At 35.7% G+C, this 22,641-nt stretch overlaps 1 protein-coding gene across 1 annotated transcript in view; it reads right to left on the bottom strand.

Moving 5' to 3' along the window:
• ROBO1 (roundabout guidance receptor 1) overlaps nt 1-22,641 on the bottom strand; it is a 645,922-nt gene that overhangs the window by 150,168 nt on the left and 473,113 nt on the right. The window contains exon 6 of the mRNA XM_035333114.1: nt 688-753. Within this exon, the coding sequence (XP_035189005.1) occupies nt 688-753 (66 nt within the window). The remainder of the gene's footprint in view (nt 1-687; nt 754-22,641) is intronic.

Here is a 22,641-nt window from a genome sequence, read left to right as displayed (position 1 = left end):
AAGAACTGCTTTGAACTGGGCATTTCCTACACTGTTTCCCTCTCTATCTTTTATCTATCATAATACATATATTAAAATAGCTAGTTTATCTATATCACAACAATATTCTACCAGCTGCATAAAAAAAATCACAGGAAGATGTTTGCTTTTAAACTTGGCATGATTTATTTGAAACATGTTTTTAGTTGGATAGCCAAATTCAGAAACACAGGAGAGAAATACCAAGCACTCACTAGAAAACACTACACATCTAATTTGCACTCTACAGGTACCTGAAGGGAGGCTGTAGCGAGGTGGCGGTTGGTCTATTCTCCCATGTGCCTGGTGACAGGACGAGGGGGAATGGGCTAAAATTGCGCCAGGGGAGGTTTAGGTTGGATATTAGGAAGAACTTCTTTACTGAAAGGGTTGTTAGTCACTGGAATGATCTGCCCAGGGAAGTGGTTGAGTCACCATCCCTGGAGGTCTTTAAAAGACGTTTAGATGTAGAGCTTAGGGATATGGTTTAGTGGAGGACTTGTTAGCATTAGGTCAGAGGTTGGACTCGGTGATCTTGGAGGTCTCTTCCAACCTAGACTATTCTGTGATTCTGTAATTTAAAAAACTCAAAAATAACACACGTATCAAGGAAACTCCAAACTGATTATTTCAAATTAGTGGTAAAGCATGTGAGAAGGTGCTTCTTACCAGCAACATTATTTCCTACTGTGATCTTCAAATCTTTACTGCCAGTGGCAGTATTCAAGTGCTGAACTGTAAGCCAAGCAACACAAAAAAAAATTGCCTGCATATATACATTAATTTTTTACACCTATGTTACACAAATCCTACACAGTCTGTATTTGTGAACTATTTAACAGTGTAATTTTCCAATATTTTCTGTTTCTGGCTGGATTTCTTCAGCCTTCTCAGCAGTCTTTTTTTTTTTTTTTTTTTTTTTTTGAAAGTCCTGCCTGGACTTGAATTTTAGCTTTCCATGGACACTTATTAAAAAAAAAACTAATAATAAAAAATAGAATTACTGAGCAAAAGTCTCTGCAAGACACCATAAGAGCTTACATGTGGGTGATGTGGGTGGAAATGGAAATAAAAATAAAAATTGTCTGTAACATAATGTAAAGGCAAATTTTAATTGTCAATGGTGCAGATACAAAAATACTGTCATGTTTACTGATAAAGTATTATTAGTCAAAGTCAGAAGCTTTTGGAATATACATACATATATATAAATAAAAATCTCAACTGGCCTTGAAATAACCACTAACTCAAACCAGCAGAATATTTAGAAACCTGTTGAAAGTTGTTATTTTTAACTCAAAGTTTCTCCAGAAAAAAAAATATATATATATATTTACATATATCCCAGAACTGAGCTGGAAACTAACTGTTTTTTTCTCCCTGACTGTGCCAAACATACTTTTCACTTCTGGTTTTACACTCATCCTAACTGAATTGCTCATTACAGACTCTGCCAGGATGGACTCCCTGATTTTTACTATTTCGTATTACTATTTTCTCAGAAATACAGCATTAAAAAAAGCTCTCTGAATAGATAAATGAACTACTTGCAACTGGAACAAATCTACTAGATTTTATTTCCTCTTTTACTGCTGTTAAGAGTTCCACATTCATGACTTTGCCCTTGCAGGGCTTAGCAGGGCCTAGCAGCAATGTGAATTGCTGGTACTCAAGCTTCATAGTAGGAGCAGGAAAAGTGAGCTAAGTTTGTTTTATTATGTTACTGACAGAAGAATTCCCAGAAGATACAGGCACGAGAAGATGGCAGCAGAATGGCAAGCACCAGAACTTTGTTGTTTACCAGAACCAGGGATCCAAGTAAAGGACACAGAAGCAAAACACTTTTTTCCTTTTTCACTTTTTTCCCCTCTCCCAGGGGTAAATTTATAAGGGATGGAATTAGGCTAAATTGATCATACATTTACTAGAAAAAGTCAGAGGGAATAAAGTCCATGAGCAACAACAGAAGCATAGGAAAACTTCAGCACATCTCCCTGAAGCTCACTTCTAGTAAATCATCAGTTCTTTAACTGATCAGTTCTTTAACTTTAAATGATCAGTTTTTTAATGATGTACCACATTTCCTTTTAATAGTTCTTAAAATACCACATTTAAACTGCCTAAAAACAAACAAACCAAAAAAAAAAAAAAACAACACTGTTTACATCACTGCATCACTGGCAGACAATTCTATACTTAGGTTCTCGAGGCTTCTGCATCCTTGGGAAAACTGGTCCATGCAACGGACCCAGCAGGCTATCTCAGTAATGAGAGCCCAAGGCAACAGAGGGTCTGAAAGACTCAAGGATGGTGTAAAGCCATTTCAGTTTGACTCCAGGCTGCATTCTTCATGTGCCTTTTTGAACTCTCTTGAATATTTAAAAAATGCCACGTTATGATTCCCTTTGTTGTTTCTCTATTAACCTCTCCAGCGCAAACATCTCTTACCTGAAAATCATGAGAACACAAAAACTTCCTTGCAGGATTAGGGTAAAGGTCCGTGTTGCTCAGTGTTAGACCCCAGTAACACCTTTAAGGGAATTATTGTTTTCCTAATTAAAGAGCTCAGCTCCAACAGCCAGCAACTGTGAATATGAAAGGGTTTGGATCTGGACTTAGATATTTAGTAGCCATCAACATATCTGTCCCTCATAAGAATTTCCTTTTGGATTTTTTTTATTACTATATTGAACCAGGGAAGCCATTTTATCAGGCTATAAGAACAGGCTGAAATTCTCCTATTTGGAAAGTTGATAATTTTCTTTTTTTTTTTTTCCAGAACAATACCTCAATTAAGCAAAATAATGCACCATTCCCAGTTTAATGGGACAAACAAAATAGACACAAAAATAATTTTCTGGCAGTTGTCTTAGAAAACACCTAATCTTTGAAAAATACACTTTAATTAGAAATGATAATGAAAGAGGAGCAATGGATTTTTGTCTGGATTGTCACATGCAGGTTGTCAAAACAAAAGAGCATACTTTCCATGTCCATGCCCTTAAGCCTTTTCCTTCTGATAATAATTGTTTGATCTGGCCAAAAGAGCAAAGTCTTCCCTTCCTAAGCATTTCCAGAAGGAAAATTACCCAAGCTCCTCCTTGAACACAGCTTTTAAAAAATGTTATTATGATTGTTATTCCAAGGAAAAAAAAAAATCTTGATTTACATGGAAGTAGTCAGTTAATAAAGCATTCATCACAGGCCTTTGCAACAACCATTTCTTATACCAGAAATTTTATGAGGTAATCACTACTACAGGGGAACATGGGTAGACAGTGGAGATGAAAAGGGTTCTTCATCATAAGTTTCATCATAAATTTATGGCTATCTTCTCCCACTTTCTTTAAAAACAAATATACAAAGAAACAGGAAAAACACGCATGGAATCAAAACTGACAAACAACCTGATGAAACTAGTTGAGCTAACAATGCAATGCTATAATGCTTTACACAGTAAAATCATTCAAGATGTTCCTAGAGGTCTTTCAGAAGAGAAAAGTAATCTTTTTTTTTTCCTACAAGTTACGATCCAACACATAAAAGTTAAAACTTTTTTTTTTTTAAAAAAAAAAAAAGGAGTTTTAACCAAAGGTGTATCACCCAAATAGTATACCATTATTGATAGGTTTAACTGTCAGTATGACTAGAACAGGTGAGTGCTACCAAAAACCCTCAGTATCTCATCCTAACCTAAAATTTTGTCTACTGGAGCTGACAGAATTACAACAATGAAAACCCCTCCATAAAATCCCCTCAGCTAAAGAACAGATTCTGAATAGTAATTGTGCCTATCCCTGCCAAAACCAGGACCTTTTCTAGCAAATCATACTCATTTTCTTATTTATTTTCTATTAACAATACAACTGTTTCTGCCATTGGTTTATTTGCAACATAGAATAGTCCCTAACATCTGAAAGTGCCATGCAGATATTCCCTTAGAAGGGGTAAAATTAATTTCAAAACATCATTTCAACAATCCAGGCAAATTCTGAAATAAGATCCTTAAGGAGCAATAACTAATCTGAAACAAAGAAACAGCAACCTTTTCAGACCTTTTTGGAGTTTTAACATTCCTACAATCTTGCTTTTGCTTAAATTTATTGCAGGCAATGGAAAAAGAACACCAGTTCTTCAGTTGTCTTCTTGGAGACAAGAAGAGTCATTTAAATGCCTTATCAACATCTGGGGAAAAACCTCTTTCAGAACCAAGTTCCTACTACTTCCTTTGTGGTTCCATTCAAACAGTGGGCACTATTATTAATTAAAGCCAGCCAGCCAGATTTATAGCATGGGCTCTGTTTGTTGTTTTAAATTGTTGAATATCAATTACCTTATTATTTTGTGATTAGCATGAAACACATGCATCTATGTCTTGTGGCTTTTGGCAGCGATTTAAAAAAAATCAGCAACTTTGCATACGGCTGTAAAACAGCATGTTTCCAGGCATTTTTAGCGCTGACTAGAGCCATTCTCAATCTGCTCACCAGCATGAAGTTAATTAGGAGAGGCATGAAGCTTATGGTTGGGTGCAGAAATCAGCAATGGAGCAAAATCCCCCCCCCCCCCCTTTTTTTTTTTTTTTGGCTTCAGCCAGTAATTGCCACTGTATCTGCATGTTTTTTTCTTGTTGTTGTTTTTGATATGCTTTCACTGTTAACTATCAGCTTAAGCTTTAACTTTGTATCTTATCCAATTTTCTAAATCCTTCAATGAATGCAAGTCGATGAACCCACAAAAACAGAAAGAGCTAATTATGTAGAGCTCAGGGAGGTAGTACAATGTACTAATTTAAAGAAAATCCAGTTTTGGACACAGCCTTGGGATTTCTTTATCAACAGTCCCTTTTTGAGCAGCGAGACCATTTATCTTATTCACAGAATACCAGAACAAGCTTGTGTTGCAACACAGCAACAGCTTACAAGAATATCCACATGAGAGGGAATCTCCCCAAATGTTTTGCAAGACTCTGGCATGATTACAGTCTGCACAGAAGAAAATAATAAAGCATTGGATAAGTGGATTTCCTCAAGGCCCCGCCTGTTTTTCTTACTGTGACAAGATCATGGCAGAAATGAAGGAATAAGATAAAGCAGAAGTAGATAGGAACATATTTCCACCAATCTCCCTCATAATATATTTATATATTCATTCCCTACATGACATTAGATCAGGGATTTATTAGGGAAGAGGACACATTAAACAAACAAACAAGTAATCCAGGAACTGATGAAATTCAAGACTCCTATGATCTTTGTTTTGCTAACTACAGATGGATTTCCTTGTCCAGGTCACCTTCCACAGATAAAGGACTTATCCCTGCCTGCTATGCCTCAAAACACATGTACATATGCATTCAAGTTTAGACCAGTCTGCTTTTGAAAGGAGTCCCAAACATTGCCGCTTCGTGTACTTCAGTATGCATCACACAGCAGCAATGCAGCGCGGGACGGTGGACTCCAGAACAGGCTGCCCAGGGGCTATGCGGAGTCTCCTCCTCTGGAGACATTCAAAACACACCTAGACGTGTTCCTGTGTGACCTGATATAAGTGTTCCTCCTCCAGCAGGGGGGTTGGACTAGATGATCCTTCAAGCTCCCTTCCAATCCCTAAAATTCTGTGATTCTGTGACTCCTTTCAGATGAAGCTAAAACAGTCTCCTTTAGAGGACCTAACATCGTTTAGATCAAGCATCTGAATGTGAGCTAGTTTAAGAAGCCCAGAAACCCATAAAGAGCTGATGTTGGGACTTAACCAGAAAGCCTTCCGCTCTTGATTCCAAATCCTATTCCACTGCAAATTTCTTAACATCTACATAATTACAGTTTTTGAAGCATGTCCTGTGGAGTATGTTGGCACAGTCTAACTAAAGGAAGTTGAATCTCACATTCTGTAAAATTTTCGACCAAGGAAAACAATAGCTGTGAGCAAGAGAACACATGGGAGGATGGAGTAACAGTAGTTCAGATGAAAAACAACAGTACAAGGCTTGGGATATCCCAAGTCAGCCTCACCTCCTCTTCCTAAGGAAAAATAAAGAAATACCGTAGCGTGTCTGTTCTGAAAACTACCATCACCTCTTCTGACACTGACTTAGATTTCAATCCAAAGCACTTCTTTAGGAAGTGCTGAGTTTACCACATTCAAAAAACGGCAGTTTCATTAAGTTAACCTTTTCTTCATTATTCTCCCTTTCTAAACAGCTCTTTGGAAGAGCATTCACATTCTTTGGATTGTTAGCTCTAAACAATACAGAATGCAAAATACTGAATTTCAGGAGACTTGAGCTTCAATAGCAACCTTCAGAAGCAAAACCTATTTTGCATGTTGCTGCCTCTTTCATCAAAGTGTACTTACAAGTACAAAACAGGGCATACAGTTTGAAACTGGATACAAGTTCAGGCAAAGCCATAGGGTATTTCAAGACTTCATAATTATAGCATACCATCATGTCAAATTCACATTAAAACATAATCAGGTCATTAACATTTTGATAGATAAATACAAAAGATGAATTTTTATAATGTGCGCATCAATCAAATAGAGGTATGTCTGAACTTTTTTCTACTTTGAAAAAGATTCAAAGACACATTCAATGTATCACAAGTGAAAATTAAAGTGGGAAAGTCATTCAGGTCTTTAAGCATGCAGGTTTCCAACAGGGAAAAAAAAAAAGTCATCAACAGAAAACCAACAGACTGGAAAAGGTGAAAGGAAACAATTTTAGAGTTATAAGCTATAACATTCCTTCCCCTTTTTTCGCTGTGCATTGTTTTTGATTAAAAAACATCCCGAGAAACTTTTGCAAACAAATGCAAAGATATACATATATATATATACACACACACATTTATTTACTGAATATTCAAAACAAGAGATTACTTTAGACTGCTGGATTGGGAGACAAAATGAACAGAGAGGCAGCTGTTTTTGTTTTGTTTTCTCTTTTTACACATATATATACACACTCAAATCAATGTTAGAAGAACTTGGAAGAAGAAAAAATTAAAGAGCGCATCCCTTAAGTTATGAAAGTTTTTACTATATCCCATATGTTCAGGTTCTAATGAGAAAAAAGACACTGATGTTCGCTAATTCTTCTGGAGGTAGAAATAAACTTTCATTTACATTCTCAAGACAATAATATATGAAGTATCCGTCGCTAAGAAGGAAACACCTATAACTATAAACACAAATTCCAGTAGTAATATTTTTGCCTATAATTTTGATCAGAATGAAAAAAAAAACAAAAAACACAATTTGAGTTATATACATATACAGCATAAAGTACTTTGTAAGTACACATGATAAAAACATGCCTGCACTTTACTGATCTCAGAAAAATTACATTTTCAGACTGAAGTCATTTTTAATTAACACTTTTAAAATATATTAACACTTTTTAAATATATATTTAAATATATTTCTTTATTGTCTTGACATGTCACAAAATTACTTCATAACATACTACCAAAAGGAAGGAGTTAAGCTGCTAACTGGTAAAGCAAGGAAGATATCAATTTCTCAGCATTCTGAAGCAGTTTTCTATATCCTAACTATACTGTCACCTGAAGACTTAGAAGGCAGTTGACTTCACTAGGTAGCTACTAGTTCATAGCAACCATTTTACTTTCAGTAAGGAGCTACCATTTCAAACTTACTTACCTTTATATATATATATATTATATATATATATATATATATATATATAATATATATATAAAGACAACTAAAAAATGAGATCTACTAAAGTAGAGATCACGGAAAAAAACTTTTAAAAGAGTACCAATGTTATCCTGTTCTGCATTGTCTTTGCCCTGCCAATGGGATAAGTTGTAGAATATCGCTCAGAACATTAACTGACGTGTGTTCCAAAGGCAAGACAAGACCATACTCTCAAAAGGTTGTCACAGAGGTTTGTTTTAAAGAAGTAGAAGCATATGAACAACGAGTGAGGAACGCTAATTTGTGCAATGGTGAGAGAAGTACCAAATTCATATACCCTCCATCATTACATCTACACACTCTTCTCCAAGGCTGAAACAAAATCTGGGAAAAGCCCATTTCCCAGTCTTAGCCATTTAGTCATCTACCAACCAAAGCACATTATCCACTGTGACAAAAAAGATAAAAATAAAATGAAGAAAGGAGTCCTCAGATGACACACAGAAAGCAGCCACAGTCCCAAGCCCAGCAGCCTGCAGGAATCTCCTCAGCCAGGAGCGAGGCCTGCCAAAGGCTCTCATTGCCCCCAGGGCTGTCGGCCAAAACCATCCGGCCTGCATCCCTGTAATCAATTAGCTGAGGGCCAGGTTAGTCCCGGAAGGGAATAACTTAAAGAGGATGGGAGGGGGGAAATGCAGGGCGCAGGACAAAGCCACCTCTTGCACTGGGAGAGCTTTTCATGTGCATATGCGCGTCGGCAATTGTTCTGCGAGGGAAGAGCCACATTAATCAATGTTCAGGGCCGTTTTAAACACAGGAACACAGAGCCACCTATTCAGCGGTGATTTATGACAGGGCCCAACACACAGTCAGTGCAGAACAAGTTGGAGCTTTGGAAGCTGCCACCAACAGAACGGAGAGCGGGGATGTGACAGGGGCTGCACGAAGGCACAGTCAAATCTGTTCCACGGCGCTGCCACCGACGGGAAACGCAGCATCGGCAATCACCTCAACAAATATCCACAAAACCTCCCAAGGGACTCAGTGCCTCATTTTGATTAACAGAATTCTGTAATTGCTGTGACTCCACAAAATTAAAGTTCACACAGTCATGAATACTTCCATTATACATACATAATGCCCTAAATGTCATTTAGAAGTGCCTGGAACTGAGGTTATAAATTAAGATATCTACACCTCCCTCAAAAGGCTGTGAAAGTTTTCAAGCAGTGTGTCCTTACAAAGAAAACTAAAACCAAGTTTTCAGGGTTCTTATAGTCTCAGAATTCTTGAAGAAGTCCCTTTAACTTAAACCAGAGATGGAAGTTTTAAAAACATCATTTGTTTTGATGAAAAAGGAATTTCCATTTTAAATTTTATCCAAAATTATATCTGAAATTACCTATTCTCTGGTTATATGCTTATGTCCCACAGTAAGTTTTACTATCTTCTCAAGAAGTCCAGTCCTCGTAAACATTATTCAGTAAGAGAGGAAGGAGAAAAAGCTCTGACCATAAATAAACTCTTACTTTCCCTCATAAAGAATGTTAGAGTGATTGCATTTCTTATTTTATTAAAGGACAGGTAACTATTTAATTTTATCTATGTACAGATTCTTATTTTTAATCAAAAATACTACTAGATGTGAGGTTTTCTATAACTCTTTCACATAAAATACAAACTACTGTAATCTGAATGGAAAAAAAATAGAAATTACATGGTAGAATTCTTAACAAACATGAATTACATAAAGAAGAAACAATAAAATTGTTTCAGTAAGAAAAAGGAAATCACTGCAATACAAAGAGCATGATAATAGACAGAGGTCACAAGTTTAAGAGTGTACCCAATAAGCTCTGAAAGATACGTACTTCAGGCTAGTGTCAAAGTGCCATCTGTGCACTGTATGCAAATGCAAATGTTGTTTGTGATCTGTTTGAAAACCCAAAGGAAATATAACCAGAGTTTATGGACAATTACACTTTGTCTGCTATTTCTAGGAAATTTAGGATTGTGTTCTACATTCAAGGAGTGAAAGGAGAAATCCTCATGATTTCTTGAATAATCATATATCTTGCAAATCTGGGTAGAGTTACTATGAAATTTATTTAAGTACTCTATTTTTCTTATTGATGGCAATACAAAGAAAAAGGAAAGAAAAATAGAGTATGTGAGAAGCCTACCGTATATAAATTACATGAACTTTGAAATCAGCCATAAAGAATTTGTTTCTTACACTGTTTCTGACTGACAGCAGTCTCAAGGAATAAGAAAAAAAGGCTAGAATGAAGGAGATTATGAAGACAAGACTCTAATATTTAGTTACTCATTTACAAACAAGTGTCCATTTCAAAAACAGATTACAGGATGAAATAGGACAACTGAAGATAACATTTCTCATCATACTTAGAAAGCAAAGCTCCAGACACAAGAAATCAAGCTGATTTGATTCAAGCTCTTCTAATAAAAATATACATTTCCTCACTTAACTACTGAAGTTATCCCACTAGCCTTAACCAGTCGTATGGCTCCCTGCTGAAATTAAGGGAGCAGGGCAGGCAGCTCAAGGCCAAAGCTTTGGAAGCCCATGTTGCTTACCAGTTTAGGAGTATAGATAACACTTAAATGGCCACAGCTAGACAATGTGCAGTTCCTACTAACCCTACAGAGGGACAGTGTTTTTCTCACAATTACACCATGTTTTTTGACAGTGATTAATAAATTCTGGTAAATTACATTTTTTAACTTTTGGGCCACAATGTATAATGCCACAAGTAAACATTCTGCACCTATGCTTGATATCTGTTCATTGAAATAAATCCTAAACTTTTGGGCCCACGATTAATTGCTAGGGTCATACAGTCCTAGGTGATCTTTGGCCTCTGCTGAGTCTATTGAGACAAGCCCATTATAATGACAGTTTTTTGTAATGCAGACGAGGAAGTGCCCTAAATCTAAGAACTCCTGTCACTCAAGCAACAGGATTTCTGTAAAACGGGTAAGTTTGAGCACTATTGCTGTGACTCCAATTCAAAATGGTAACCCAGGGGTTAAAGGCCCAAGCTCCTAGCTGTATTTCACACTGATGGAACAATTTTGATTTTGGTATGCAGTGCTTCTGAAAAGAACTCCCAGTGTGAGAGGTACAATTTATGATTGTCATGACTTACATTTCCACTTGAAGAGCTACATCATGTCAGCATGAAAAGGAAAAACAAAATAGCAGACAAAGGAGACTCAGGGTGTTTTTTTGTTTTGGTTTGTTCCTCCCCCTCCCCCCCCGGGAAAACAAGTTAAAATAGAATTTGTCATCTGGCGAGGTGAAGTATTGCCATGGCTCCTGGTTTTCTCCTCATTGAGAGCTTGATGCACATTGATGTTTTAAAGTATTTGGAAGGTGTCAGAACAGTGTGTGACTAATGGTCTGAAATACCCTTCATTGGAGAACTTCAGTTTATATTTAAAAATTAAAATGTCAATATGCTATGAAACAATTGCTTTCATCCCTAAAGTATTAAACAATAATATCTCCCAAGAGTATTTCTTGAACGATTTTCCTGAAATGCAAAAAGAACCTTTTTAGATTTTTTAAAGAATTGCTAAAATAAATAAATAAATAAAAATCTGAAAGTGAACTTTCTAACTTTAAGTTTGAGACAAATAATATATTCATAATGAAAGTGAGTTTCAAAGAAAATAATAAACATTAGTTATAATAATTCCTAAATGGGATTAAGTATTTATTTCAATTTAAACTCATTTAATTTAATCCTATCTCTTTATACTATAAATCCTATTCATTTGTACACTTATCTGGTTAGCAGACTTGATAACCTGGAGGAATCGTTGAAGATGTGATCTATTGTTACCAAATGATACAAAAGGTCTTTCCCCTAACCTTATAAATCTCCAAACTGATCCTTAAAAGTGAAATTGAACCAGCCATTCACATAGACCATACCTGAAATGATAGGTCAACTACTGTTCTTACAACATATTTTCAATTGAAGGAAATTGAATCACAATCCTGTGATAAAATCAAATCAGTGGTCATCTCTAAATCATCTAAATCTTATTTAAGCTACAAAAACTCATATGCAGAACAACTCTTCTCAACCTAATGTGAACCAAAGAGAATAAATTCACACAAATAAGAACAAATACAACTAACTTTGGGCAACAAAGGAAGAAACCTCCATAAAGAGCTTACACATTAGCTTCAGTCCAAGTACTCACATTTTTAAAGGTTATAGAGCAAGGCCATGCACTGGAGGACTCACTCAGGAGTATAGTATGAAGGTGTTGATAAACAGGACATTTTTTGTGTGCTCTTACTTGAAGTGTGATCTCACATGCATGCCATGAAGTCTTTATATTTAAACACGAGGCTCTTTTGTTTATGCTGCTACACTTTGCACTGAGCTGTTTTCAGCTAATTATTTTACAAAGATGTATTTTTTCTCTCCAGTTTGAAGGGAGTCACTTACATCCTGCTCTGGCTCTGTTTGAGGTCAGACAGAGCATCGCCATGACAGAAAACACACGTGAAGCAGCACAGTGTGTCCCCAAAAGGGGCAGTCCGCCTGGCTACAGCTCCACAACCGGGTCGCAGCGTGTTTAACAACACTCTTAATTAAAAACTTAAATGGTAAGTGTGCCTGCTGGTCCTTCTGCGACTCTGATTGTTCATTATCAGGCATCAGACCCAATGCTTGATTTACTGACCCCAAGGCTGTCATGGGCCCTGAGGAACCCTGCAGTCAGGTCTGGGCCTTCCTCCCAGCCGCCTCGGATGTTCGTGTCAGGCTTGCCTGTGCTATTGATCCTTACTCTCAAAAAGCTGGTCAAAACCTTACACAAAACCAAACCAAGCCTTAAACCAGATACTGGTCTTGTCTGTTTGGGCTTGCCTATTTCATATATGGACTGATGTAATTTTGTGGAAGAAATATATTTTCTGAAGGAAGAAAACAGTGATATGTCAGCTCCTTGAATTTGTTCAGGATTAAAGGTTATTGAAGTAAGACCTGATGAGACAGTGTAGCACACAAAAAGCAAGCGAGGCGTTCAACCAGGCGAGAACTACTTCTTTCACCTGCCACAACTGTTTGTCCCATGACTGCTGCCAGCAGCCCAGCTAGTAACACCACAGAATTACACAGTCATAGCCCTCTCTCTCAGATGTGACAACAAAATCTCCCCCCCCACCCCATTTTTTTTTCTTAATGGGAATCTGTTTACCATGCTCAAACTTTAAAGAGCAACGATGTGGCCTTTCAATTTCAGAGCCGCTATCAGCTCTCAAGTCAGTGTCAGCAGTAGGTAAAAGCAATGACATGCTCTTTATCACCACAGCTGCTGGAGGAGCACCGCCAGGACATGAGCTCCGATGGCTGTACGGACACTACTAGGAGGAGTAAGAGTTACAGGGAGACTGCTAGCACTGCCTGTAAATCAAGGCTACCATAACATTTCTGGGTGTAAGAAATATAGAAATAAATTCAGTAATAATAATAATAATAAAATATTTCAGAAACACAGCAAAAGTAGCTACTGGTTTTTTCTCATATCCTTCCGGTGCACAGAACTCCTGCTTGCAGGAAAAACAGCCAATGCTGAAAGCAAGCTGGGAGGCTTGTGGGAATTTGCGAAGTGTAAGGCTATTTCTAGGCTTCCATGGACAGAAACACAATCAAGAGCTCCAGGAAAAGGCAGAAACCAGAAGACAAGGCAATCTAAATTTTAACCACAAGAACTCCAAAAGTGCAGTTATGCATAACTGCGGCTCTTGAGATTATATCGGAATTACTGCATAAACCTTCATATAGCAGTTAAACCAATATTTAAATGTATTCCAAGCAAGGTCCTTTTGACACAGTAACTTGTCCTGCAACACGCACAAAATTAATTCAGATATGCATCCTGAAAAAAATCCATTTGCTGGCTATTGAACTGATGGCTCCTCCCCCCCCCTTACTTTAGGGCAAAGATAATTTGACAGGTACATAATTGAATCCATGATTTCATTCTCAGTTCTGGTACTACCAATATAGATTTGGGGAGCACAGGAGGAACTGCCCAAAGAATATATTTACAGAAACTGCAGTCTGGTCCACATACCAAGTCAGACTGAGTTAATAAATCAGTTCAACTTCACATGTTGACACACTTTAATGGATCTACCACTGACTTGTATATTTTAACATGCGTCACTAAATACACAGAAATAAGCCAAGCTGACATAAGCAGTTTGAAACCAGTACAAATACTTCACTGGGTCACCAAACTTACTCAGTTAAGTCATCTTCAAAACCTACTTTCAAAACGGCAGCAAGCTAATAGGCAAGACAGTCTGACACCCTGTGAGCCCAAGTGGTGAATATGCCCCAAGTCCAGGTAGGGTGCAGCTCTTACAAAAGAGACAAGACAGTTTTTTTATTGCTGTTTTTGTTTGTTTGCTTAGTGATTTTCAGATTAATTTAAGCTGAAATACAAAACTTAGATGTGTGCAGTCTTTCTCCCTCTAATTTGCTGTTGGAAGACTACAAAAATAAATGAGGCCAATGAATTGAGTTCCAAATATAGTTGCAACACCTTCAAGTCACTACAGGAACTAAAACCTAATAAGCTGCTCTTACATGCCTTTGGCAAAGCTTTGGTAAAGCTTTAAGCATCATGCTTAAAATACAAGAAATACAATTACAGAAAGTGATATTAACTTTAGGCTTCTACATATCCTGAATGCTATTCTGCTTTATTGAATATTACCCTCATCATTTTTTGGACTGGAAACATTGGCAATGCTTCTCCCTCTTATCACCTGGCTTTGTAATTTTATTATTTTTAAAATAAATTAATAATAAGAAGTTTGAGGGATGGTTTCTGAGTTAGAAGATATGACTCACAATACTAATCAGAAATCTGGTATTGACTGACTAAAGGAGAATTATTTTCACATAATGATGTAATAAAGAGAAAGATTATTTAACTACCATTCTGGTTTCACATTTGCAAACAGTATTTTTAAATTATACAAGTCTATGGAATTATATTATTAGATTAATATATAAACAAAAAAGTATATTTTCTGAAAATTCAGAATAAATAATTCTGTACATAATTTAGCAAAAAAGAAATAAAAATGGTAGGGACCTTCACAAATATCTGCTTAACTGTCTTACACTTCCCTTTGTCCAGCAATATCTTCCCTCCTGTTATTGTTAGATAACTGAAGTGGAAATTGCTTAATATATTGAATCAATATTCAATAAATTGAAATTTCACAGGTATACCTTAAGCTCATTTCATCTTAAAAAAACAAAAACAAAAAAACACATATATAGTGTTGGAACAAGACCTCCAGGACCCAGAAGCAATCATCTGTATACGAGAAAGCAAGGAAATACCAAGCTCTTTTACCAGAGCTTGTACTCAGAGGCTCCTGGTGACGTGACATGACAGCCAAGAGAAGTGACAGTCACTTCTGTGAGTCATGGAGAGTTAATCAACCATTTCAATTTCATTAAAGTCTATCTCTTCACAGCAGCATACATTACCTGAACATTAGAGAAGTCCTGACTCATGGACACAATATTTTGCAACACACAAATATATATATATATATATATATAATACATATATACATATACATATATATATATAAAAGATCACAGCAAAGGCTAAGATACTTCTGTTGAAGCATTGAAATTTGAAGAGTTTTTCAAAACTAAGAAATGGCAGACGATATGAACTAATCAACATCCAGCAGGGTAATGCAATTCTTGTGATTTTTAAGTAACATTTATTGCTAAAAAAACTGCCAGTTCTAATGAACTTCTCCCCCCCCCCTTTTTTTTTAATTAAGTGTGATGACAGAAGAAAAATTGTGAAATTGACAGTGAACAAATATTCTTGTTAAGGTGGGGGAGAACAATCTTCTTATACAGAAATAATTTGATCTATAAAATGTTAGGCTGACAGACATGAATTGGCTCCTGTCTTCTGAAACGTAGAAGACACATTAGCTATCATTTCTTCACACTTTTACCCTTGGTAAATTAGACCCCACCAAGTGTCTACTCTAATAACTTCTGTGATAGTCCAGTCTTCCCTCGGTGATGGCCATTTTCATGCTTGTTTTCTTTCTCTCATTTTGTCTGCATCTCCATCTCACACCCACCCCACTACTGCTTTAATAAAACAAAACAACTACAAAATGCAATGGCTGACGGTCATCTCCACGGGAAGGTGAATATTCTGTTTAATTTTTTTATCCACAATTTGAAGTGGACCACAAAAACAAACAAACAAAAAAGTCTTTTCTACAGTCACTATAGCCTAGTCTTTACAGACTAAGCAGTTTTCCTGTTAATCTTTCAGTTAAAGATCCTCTCTAATATTTTACCAACTTCAAGAAGAAAAAAATAAGCCTAATATTCTGAAAGAGACCAAACTATTAAAAGTAGTAATGAGAAATTAAATACACCATGATTTTACCACATTATAACTATTAAATTAGTCTAAAGAAAACATTTATTGACAAGATTTTTTTTTACTGGATTTTTTTAAAAAAATAGTTAAGCTGCATGTGCTACAAAATGTATTTAGAATCAAGCAACTCTATTTGAGATCAAAGAAGGACTTTAAAGCCATTTCTAGCCAGAGAATGACATTGTTTATACTACTGTCTCCACAGAGGATAAATCCATTTCTTGTTTGAAAAGGTTAGGCAATAAAGAGAGATTTATAAAACCAGTACAAATAATTGGTTTCCTTTTCCTTATCCAGTACACACTGGATAACCTTAAAAGTCTACCCAGTCTGGAGTAAAATAATTTACTAAGATTTTACATTACTGGTATTCCAAGAGATCTTCATAATTACAATTAGCTCTGTACTGAATCAAAAATGTATATTACAAGTAGGTCTTTTTTCTTGTATTATCTTATCCTGTCCTAAAATTCACATTAAGAAAAGTTGATTTTTCACAAAATCAGCTCTATTCATCTGTCAGAAGTAATCATTACAAATATTCAGAAGGCAAAAGATGGGAAGAAATTTCTAGTTTATAAGTGCTAATGTTAACAACTCATTTGACAGACAAAGTACAGCGTAGGCAGCAAGAAATAAAATGGTTAAACAACAGCCTTAATTATATCTCAATCTGTAGACTGATACTTGGTTTCGTTACAGTTTTTATTTTAGTTCTTAATATCAAGTTGCTACATCTAGCTATCATTTTGTATATTGCAAATATTGTTTCATTGTTCTGTAAAAACAAACCAAAACATTTATTATTAGTATTGGTTAGCTAGATGTAAACCTTCTAAACAAATTCCATTCTACCCAAAAAACATACTTTACCTATTTTTACATGAAAGTTCTGCTTTACTTTTTTATATGCTGTGAAAGACACTGACATGATTTCAGTAGTAGTATTTGTAAATCAAGGGTTTCAAAATTTTACTGCATTTCAGACTGTGTCATAGATACCATTAATAACCACAACCTATTTTTAAAAGTGTGTCAGAGTTGCTGATGACTATCACTGGCTATACTAATTGAAGAAGATCCCTGAAAATTGTTTTAAAATAAATATGAAAAGATGAGACATAGTATAAAAACTTGCATATCTTCTACTCTATTTATCCATTACAGTGGCAGAACAATGCCAGTAAAGGACGAGATTTCTTTTGCTGTGGAATTGAAAATGAAATTTGTCTTAAGTGTAATTGCAAAAACAAAGATTTCTCAGCAAAATGGTTCAGTGCTAGTTTTCATGCTTTAATATAGCAATTTGATATCATTAAGCAAGATACTTGGATACATTCTTAGTAGTAAGTTTCAAATACTTAGCTTTCTAATATCACAGTGACATATGAATGAGCTTCAATACTTTGCAGAATTATTGCTTAAATATTTGGCATTTCTCTGACAACAGCTTGCCAATTAATGCAAATTACTAAAGCACTTAATATACGACTTCAACACCTGGGCACCAGAAATTAGAGAATGTTCACTTATTCATTTCACATAGGCCACTGAGCAATAAATCAGGCCTAATGGCTAAAACACAACTTCTTACCTAAAATGGACAAATTGAAAAGAACAAAAGAATATTCAACTTGCCTATAAATAGACACAGCTTTTAAAGCTTTATTATTGTCTATTGGAAATATACAATGGACACCCAGTAAAAAAAAAAAAAAAAAAAGCAACATCACAGAAAGCCACAGAAGGAGATGGAAGGAAAGTGGGCACTTATTTTTCTCAAGTAAATCAGTAAATAGGCAAATGCCTTAAAAAAAATTTACTATATACAAACCCAAACATTACATGCAAAAAAATGATTGATGATTTGTCTTACATTTTCCCCTGTAGTTCCTTTGATCAGAACTTTGTATGCTTCTTCAGTGAAAGTAATAGATTAGGTGAGGTGACATTTTTAGATCCATGTTTTCAATAACTAGGTTAACACTTTTATACCCTGCTTCCCAATACAAACTTGAAAAAGAATCAGGTTTCAGGAAAAAATTGTTAATATGGAATCATTTAACATTAGTTATATGGATGCTCAGGTCCATATAAAATTAGGGCCATATAAAACATATAAATTTATATTAAAAATATGAATTCCAAACCTAGTCCTTAACTAGCAACCACAGCAGTGATGTAGAGATTCATGCCAGGCCATCTGCAGTGTATGTATAGGAAAAATAAGGCCCAGGTCACAAAGCACTATTCCTATATTAATGATTGTACAGTATAAGTAAACTCAGATTTTTCACTGGAAAACATTGAATGGCGAGATTGAACGTGGTTGTTCTTCCCCGGTGCAGCATTTCACACTTCCCGTTCTTGAACCTCATGAAGTGGCAGTGGAACTTTTGCCCAGTTCCACTGCCACTCAGTTGTGTAACTGACTCAAAGCAATATGAGCCAGACCCAGTACATATGAAAGGCCAAAATGTAAATGCATTCAAAAGATAAAATCTAGCTACAAGCTTCTCTTCACTGTCAGAACCGTAGAAGTGCTCCATGCACACCTGATGTTTATTAAACCTTTTTCCCCTCAACATTCAATAGATGCTAGTTGGACTTTATGCCTGATCCAGAACAGCCCTTTCACATTCAGTGAGTTAGCACAAATGGGGCGGTAAAGGAAAAGGAAAGGAATTTAAAAGAAAAAAAAAAAAAAAAAAAAAAGAGTTTCTCTGACAAGAGCTCCTTTCACATCCTATCCTCTATTACCAACATACACTTGTTAAGAAATACCTGCAGTCCTGGTCTCCTCTGAACTAACAGAGCTTTCCCACATTTTAGACCATTCCAAATGGATCTATGGTTTCCAATTATACTATCCCATAGTCCCACAGCAGTAATTTCTACCAATCCTATCATTTGTCTGTATTACTGAAGCCTCTCCTCGCTCGTTCAGCTGTTAAATACTGAAAAAAATCGGCGAAGTCTATCCAGTGCTATACAATTCTACTCCACTCCACCTGCTTCACCAAAGTAATACAAAGTCATCAAATCTGAACAAAGGCTTTAAAACTGTAACCATGGACAACATATTACATGGTATCTCCAGTATATCCCACACATGGGACCTATTTTTGATATTACATTTTACTTCAAGAACTCCAGTTTAAATGAAAGCTTGCCATAATTTCTACCTGTATGTTTACTTTTCCTCATATATAAATTTAGGGAATGGTCCATTCCTTTAGATGTATATAAAAACAAATTTCACAATAAGGAATATTTTGTGAGAGATATTACTAAGCAAAATAAAAAAATAATAATAATTAAAAAAAAAAAACACCCACCAACAGTACTTCCTTTTTAATCCAATTTAATTATCTTTTTAACTTACCAGTCAGCTAATGGAAGTCTACTCTAAATGATATTTTGTTCTATTTTGCTTCCTTTCAGTTATACAACAGTGTGCATTTTGACTATTTTACATCTGCAAATCAGCTAGGCTGGCTGGCTGTGCCAGTATTAACTGACCAGGAGGCACAGCCCAAAAGTTAATGAGCTGCTAAACATTGCTGCCATTGAACAGAGATGTATTGTGAATTTGCAGTTTTGCAAAACACCATGCATATAACTGATGATTCCTGTCAGCAGCTATAGCGTGAGATCACGATTGACTCCAAGATAACAATTAAAATGGAATATATTAAGTAACTCATTATGGATAGGAGAAGCATAAGGCTTGTCACTGACTGTGGCTTCACTTCCCTAACACAGACACTTCATGAAAGCCTTAATGATTTGTCAGGCATCATGGATGATGAGTCCCTGTATTAAACTTATTTGGAATAGTCTATAGCTTTATTCTTCCTCAGGCAGATCACAAATTATATTTACTTAGAAATAAAAATCTTTTTGGTCAGATGGCCAGAAAGAAGAAAGGCGAAATGATTTAGAAGCACAGTTATTTCATTCAATATTGCACCAATACAAAATTAAAGATCTGATTCACAAAAGGACTTATTTTTTTAGTAGCTGAATTACAAACTGGACTTTATTGTCCTGTACCTTAGTGTCCATTTCAGCATACAACACTTCAAAATAGGTGACAAAAAAAAGTTTTTAAAACTCCACCATTGGACTTTATATATACTTACATAAATAATATATATAATAATATATTTATATATTCTGCTTAATAATATATATCTTAAAACTTCCTGTAAACATCGATGCCCTTTTGTGAATCTGGATTACTTATTCACTAAAACTTTCAGGACAGAAGAACTTTGCTGAAACCAGTAAATGTTGAACAGAGAGCACATGAAATAACCTTTCAGAGATGTACACGTTTCATCGCTGACTTCATAAAACATAACCCTCCAGGTCTTAGGGGGTCAAAGAAAGAGGGTGAGGGTCTTTCCAAATAAAGCAACATTTGGAAACATGATGGCTGAATTACTAAATGTAAAGAAGGTAGAGTTCTTGCCCATGTATCGTCACATTCTCAGGGACCATCTCCCTAGTCACCTGGACTGTTTGGAAGTGATAAGTCTGTGCATTTGTAAAATAGATCACTTAACTCTTAACTGGTGGCCAGCTCAAATTAAAACTCGTATGTACTTTGTTCCCTTTCACTGAACTTGCTTCTGCAGTCTTTGAGATCTCTTCCACCTTCCCAAATCAATTCTAGGATTAAACGGCGTATATTTTATGGTTACAGAACTATCCACAGATACTAGTGACTCCTTGAATTAACGTGACTATCATTCTAGTTACAGCCATGATCCTTTTTGATTAATAGCAAAACACATTTTTCACTGACTGGTCTTCAGGTAGATCGTATTGGTGCATACTGATCAACTGAAGAGTATGAATTAAAATGAAAATAGCTTTGACTTTGCTTGTTATTACAAAAAAGAAGGTCCTCTGATTCCTTTAAATAAAACTATGATATCCATAATGTTCTGCAAAGCAAAAAAAAAAAAAAAAAAAAAAACTATTTTTTATTAATATAAAAATTAATTAGTCCTCAAACTTGCATTTCAAGCAACGAATGCCAACCCATCCCGAAATAACAACAGAAAAAAAAAAAAATAAATCTGTTGGGAAAAAGCCAGAATGGTTTTAACCCTGTCATGGGTTAACATGAATTCTGAGGTACAAGAAATTATATGCAATGTAAATAAAGCTGCACTGGTCCAAGGCTGAGCCTTTGGGGGAAAACTGCTAGTTTAAAGGACAAGTGAAGGCAAAACATCATTAAAGTTGGACACGTTTTTAATCAAAGAATAGAAAAAGCACTACACCAAGACTGCTGACATTTTCTGTCTCTAATGTCTTATTCCTCATGCTACAGATGGTAAGTCTGGAGACCCTAACATTTTAGTAACCTTTTTGTTACTAGTTTGCTGTGATTCATTAGATAAATTCCAAGATTGATTTTTCACAATTAAAAAAGCAAAAAGGACTAAATTTATCAAACACTACTTTCACTGCATTCACTGCATTCTCCCTTTTAAGGCCAAAATCCAGCTTTGAAGCGATACTGAAGTGCATAGACTCATGAAATATTGGACATTAATATCAATCAGAGTTTATCCTGGCAGCCTAGACAGAAAGAGAGTTGTTATTAAAGTAACTTTTAGAAATACAAGGATAAGAATTTCCAATGATTGTAGCTGACTGTATATGGGTAAAAAAAAAAAAAAAAATGTACAGACATTTTTATGATTAGGAAACAGTTGTTAAATATGTATCTGTAAGCAGTAATCAGAGAAAAAAGAAAAAAAAAAAAACGGTTCTCCAAGGACACATATGATTAATGAGATGGAACCAATTAAAGCAAAGTGAAATCCATTAGACTAGAAGATGCTCAAAGTTCTGCCTGCACCTCCCTGGATGGCTGGGTGCTGCCAAACAAGACTGGGACAATACAGTACAGCGCAAGCAGAAATTAGAAGTAACTTCTGTACTGTTGCACTGGACAAGGCATTGCATAATATCATTTCCAAAAGCTTTAATGCAATGCTCAATACAGTGTATCACTAAAGTGTATTTACTGGTCAAGCCAAAAATATTTCCTTGGCCCTCACATCTATTTAGGTTTCAAACTACCAGTCATTTGAAAAAGAGTATTACTATCAAAAAAAAAAAAAAAAAAAAGAATAGTATTTAGGCAGGAACACTAATTTGAGCATGTTCAAAGCTCAAACCTCTCTTTAGCCTGACCTAATTGAGTTGATGTAATTACAGCACTCTCTTAGCTGATTTGACAGGCCTGCTAGGTCTTGTCTGTGGCTCTTACCACAACACCAGGTGTGATGGAATAATCCAACTGCTGATTGATTTTATCAATTAATTGAACATACCCCCATGCAGAGATGGGTAAGTTTGGCTCCCATTTGTCAGGGCACAGAACCCGAATGCTGAACCCCTCAGAACACTGCATCCTTCTTTTCTTAGGAAACAAATATCAGA

Source organism: Oxyura jamaicensis, chromosome 1, assembly GCF_011077185.1.
Source record: "Oxyura jamaicensis isolate SHBP4307 breed ruddy duck chromosome 1, BPBGC_Ojam_1.0, whole genome shotgun sequence".
NCBI lineage: Eukaryota > Metazoa > Chordata > Aves > Anseriformes > Anatidae > Oxyura > Oxyura jamaicensis.
This window is presented reverse-complemented; position numbering and strand designations above follow the sequence as displayed.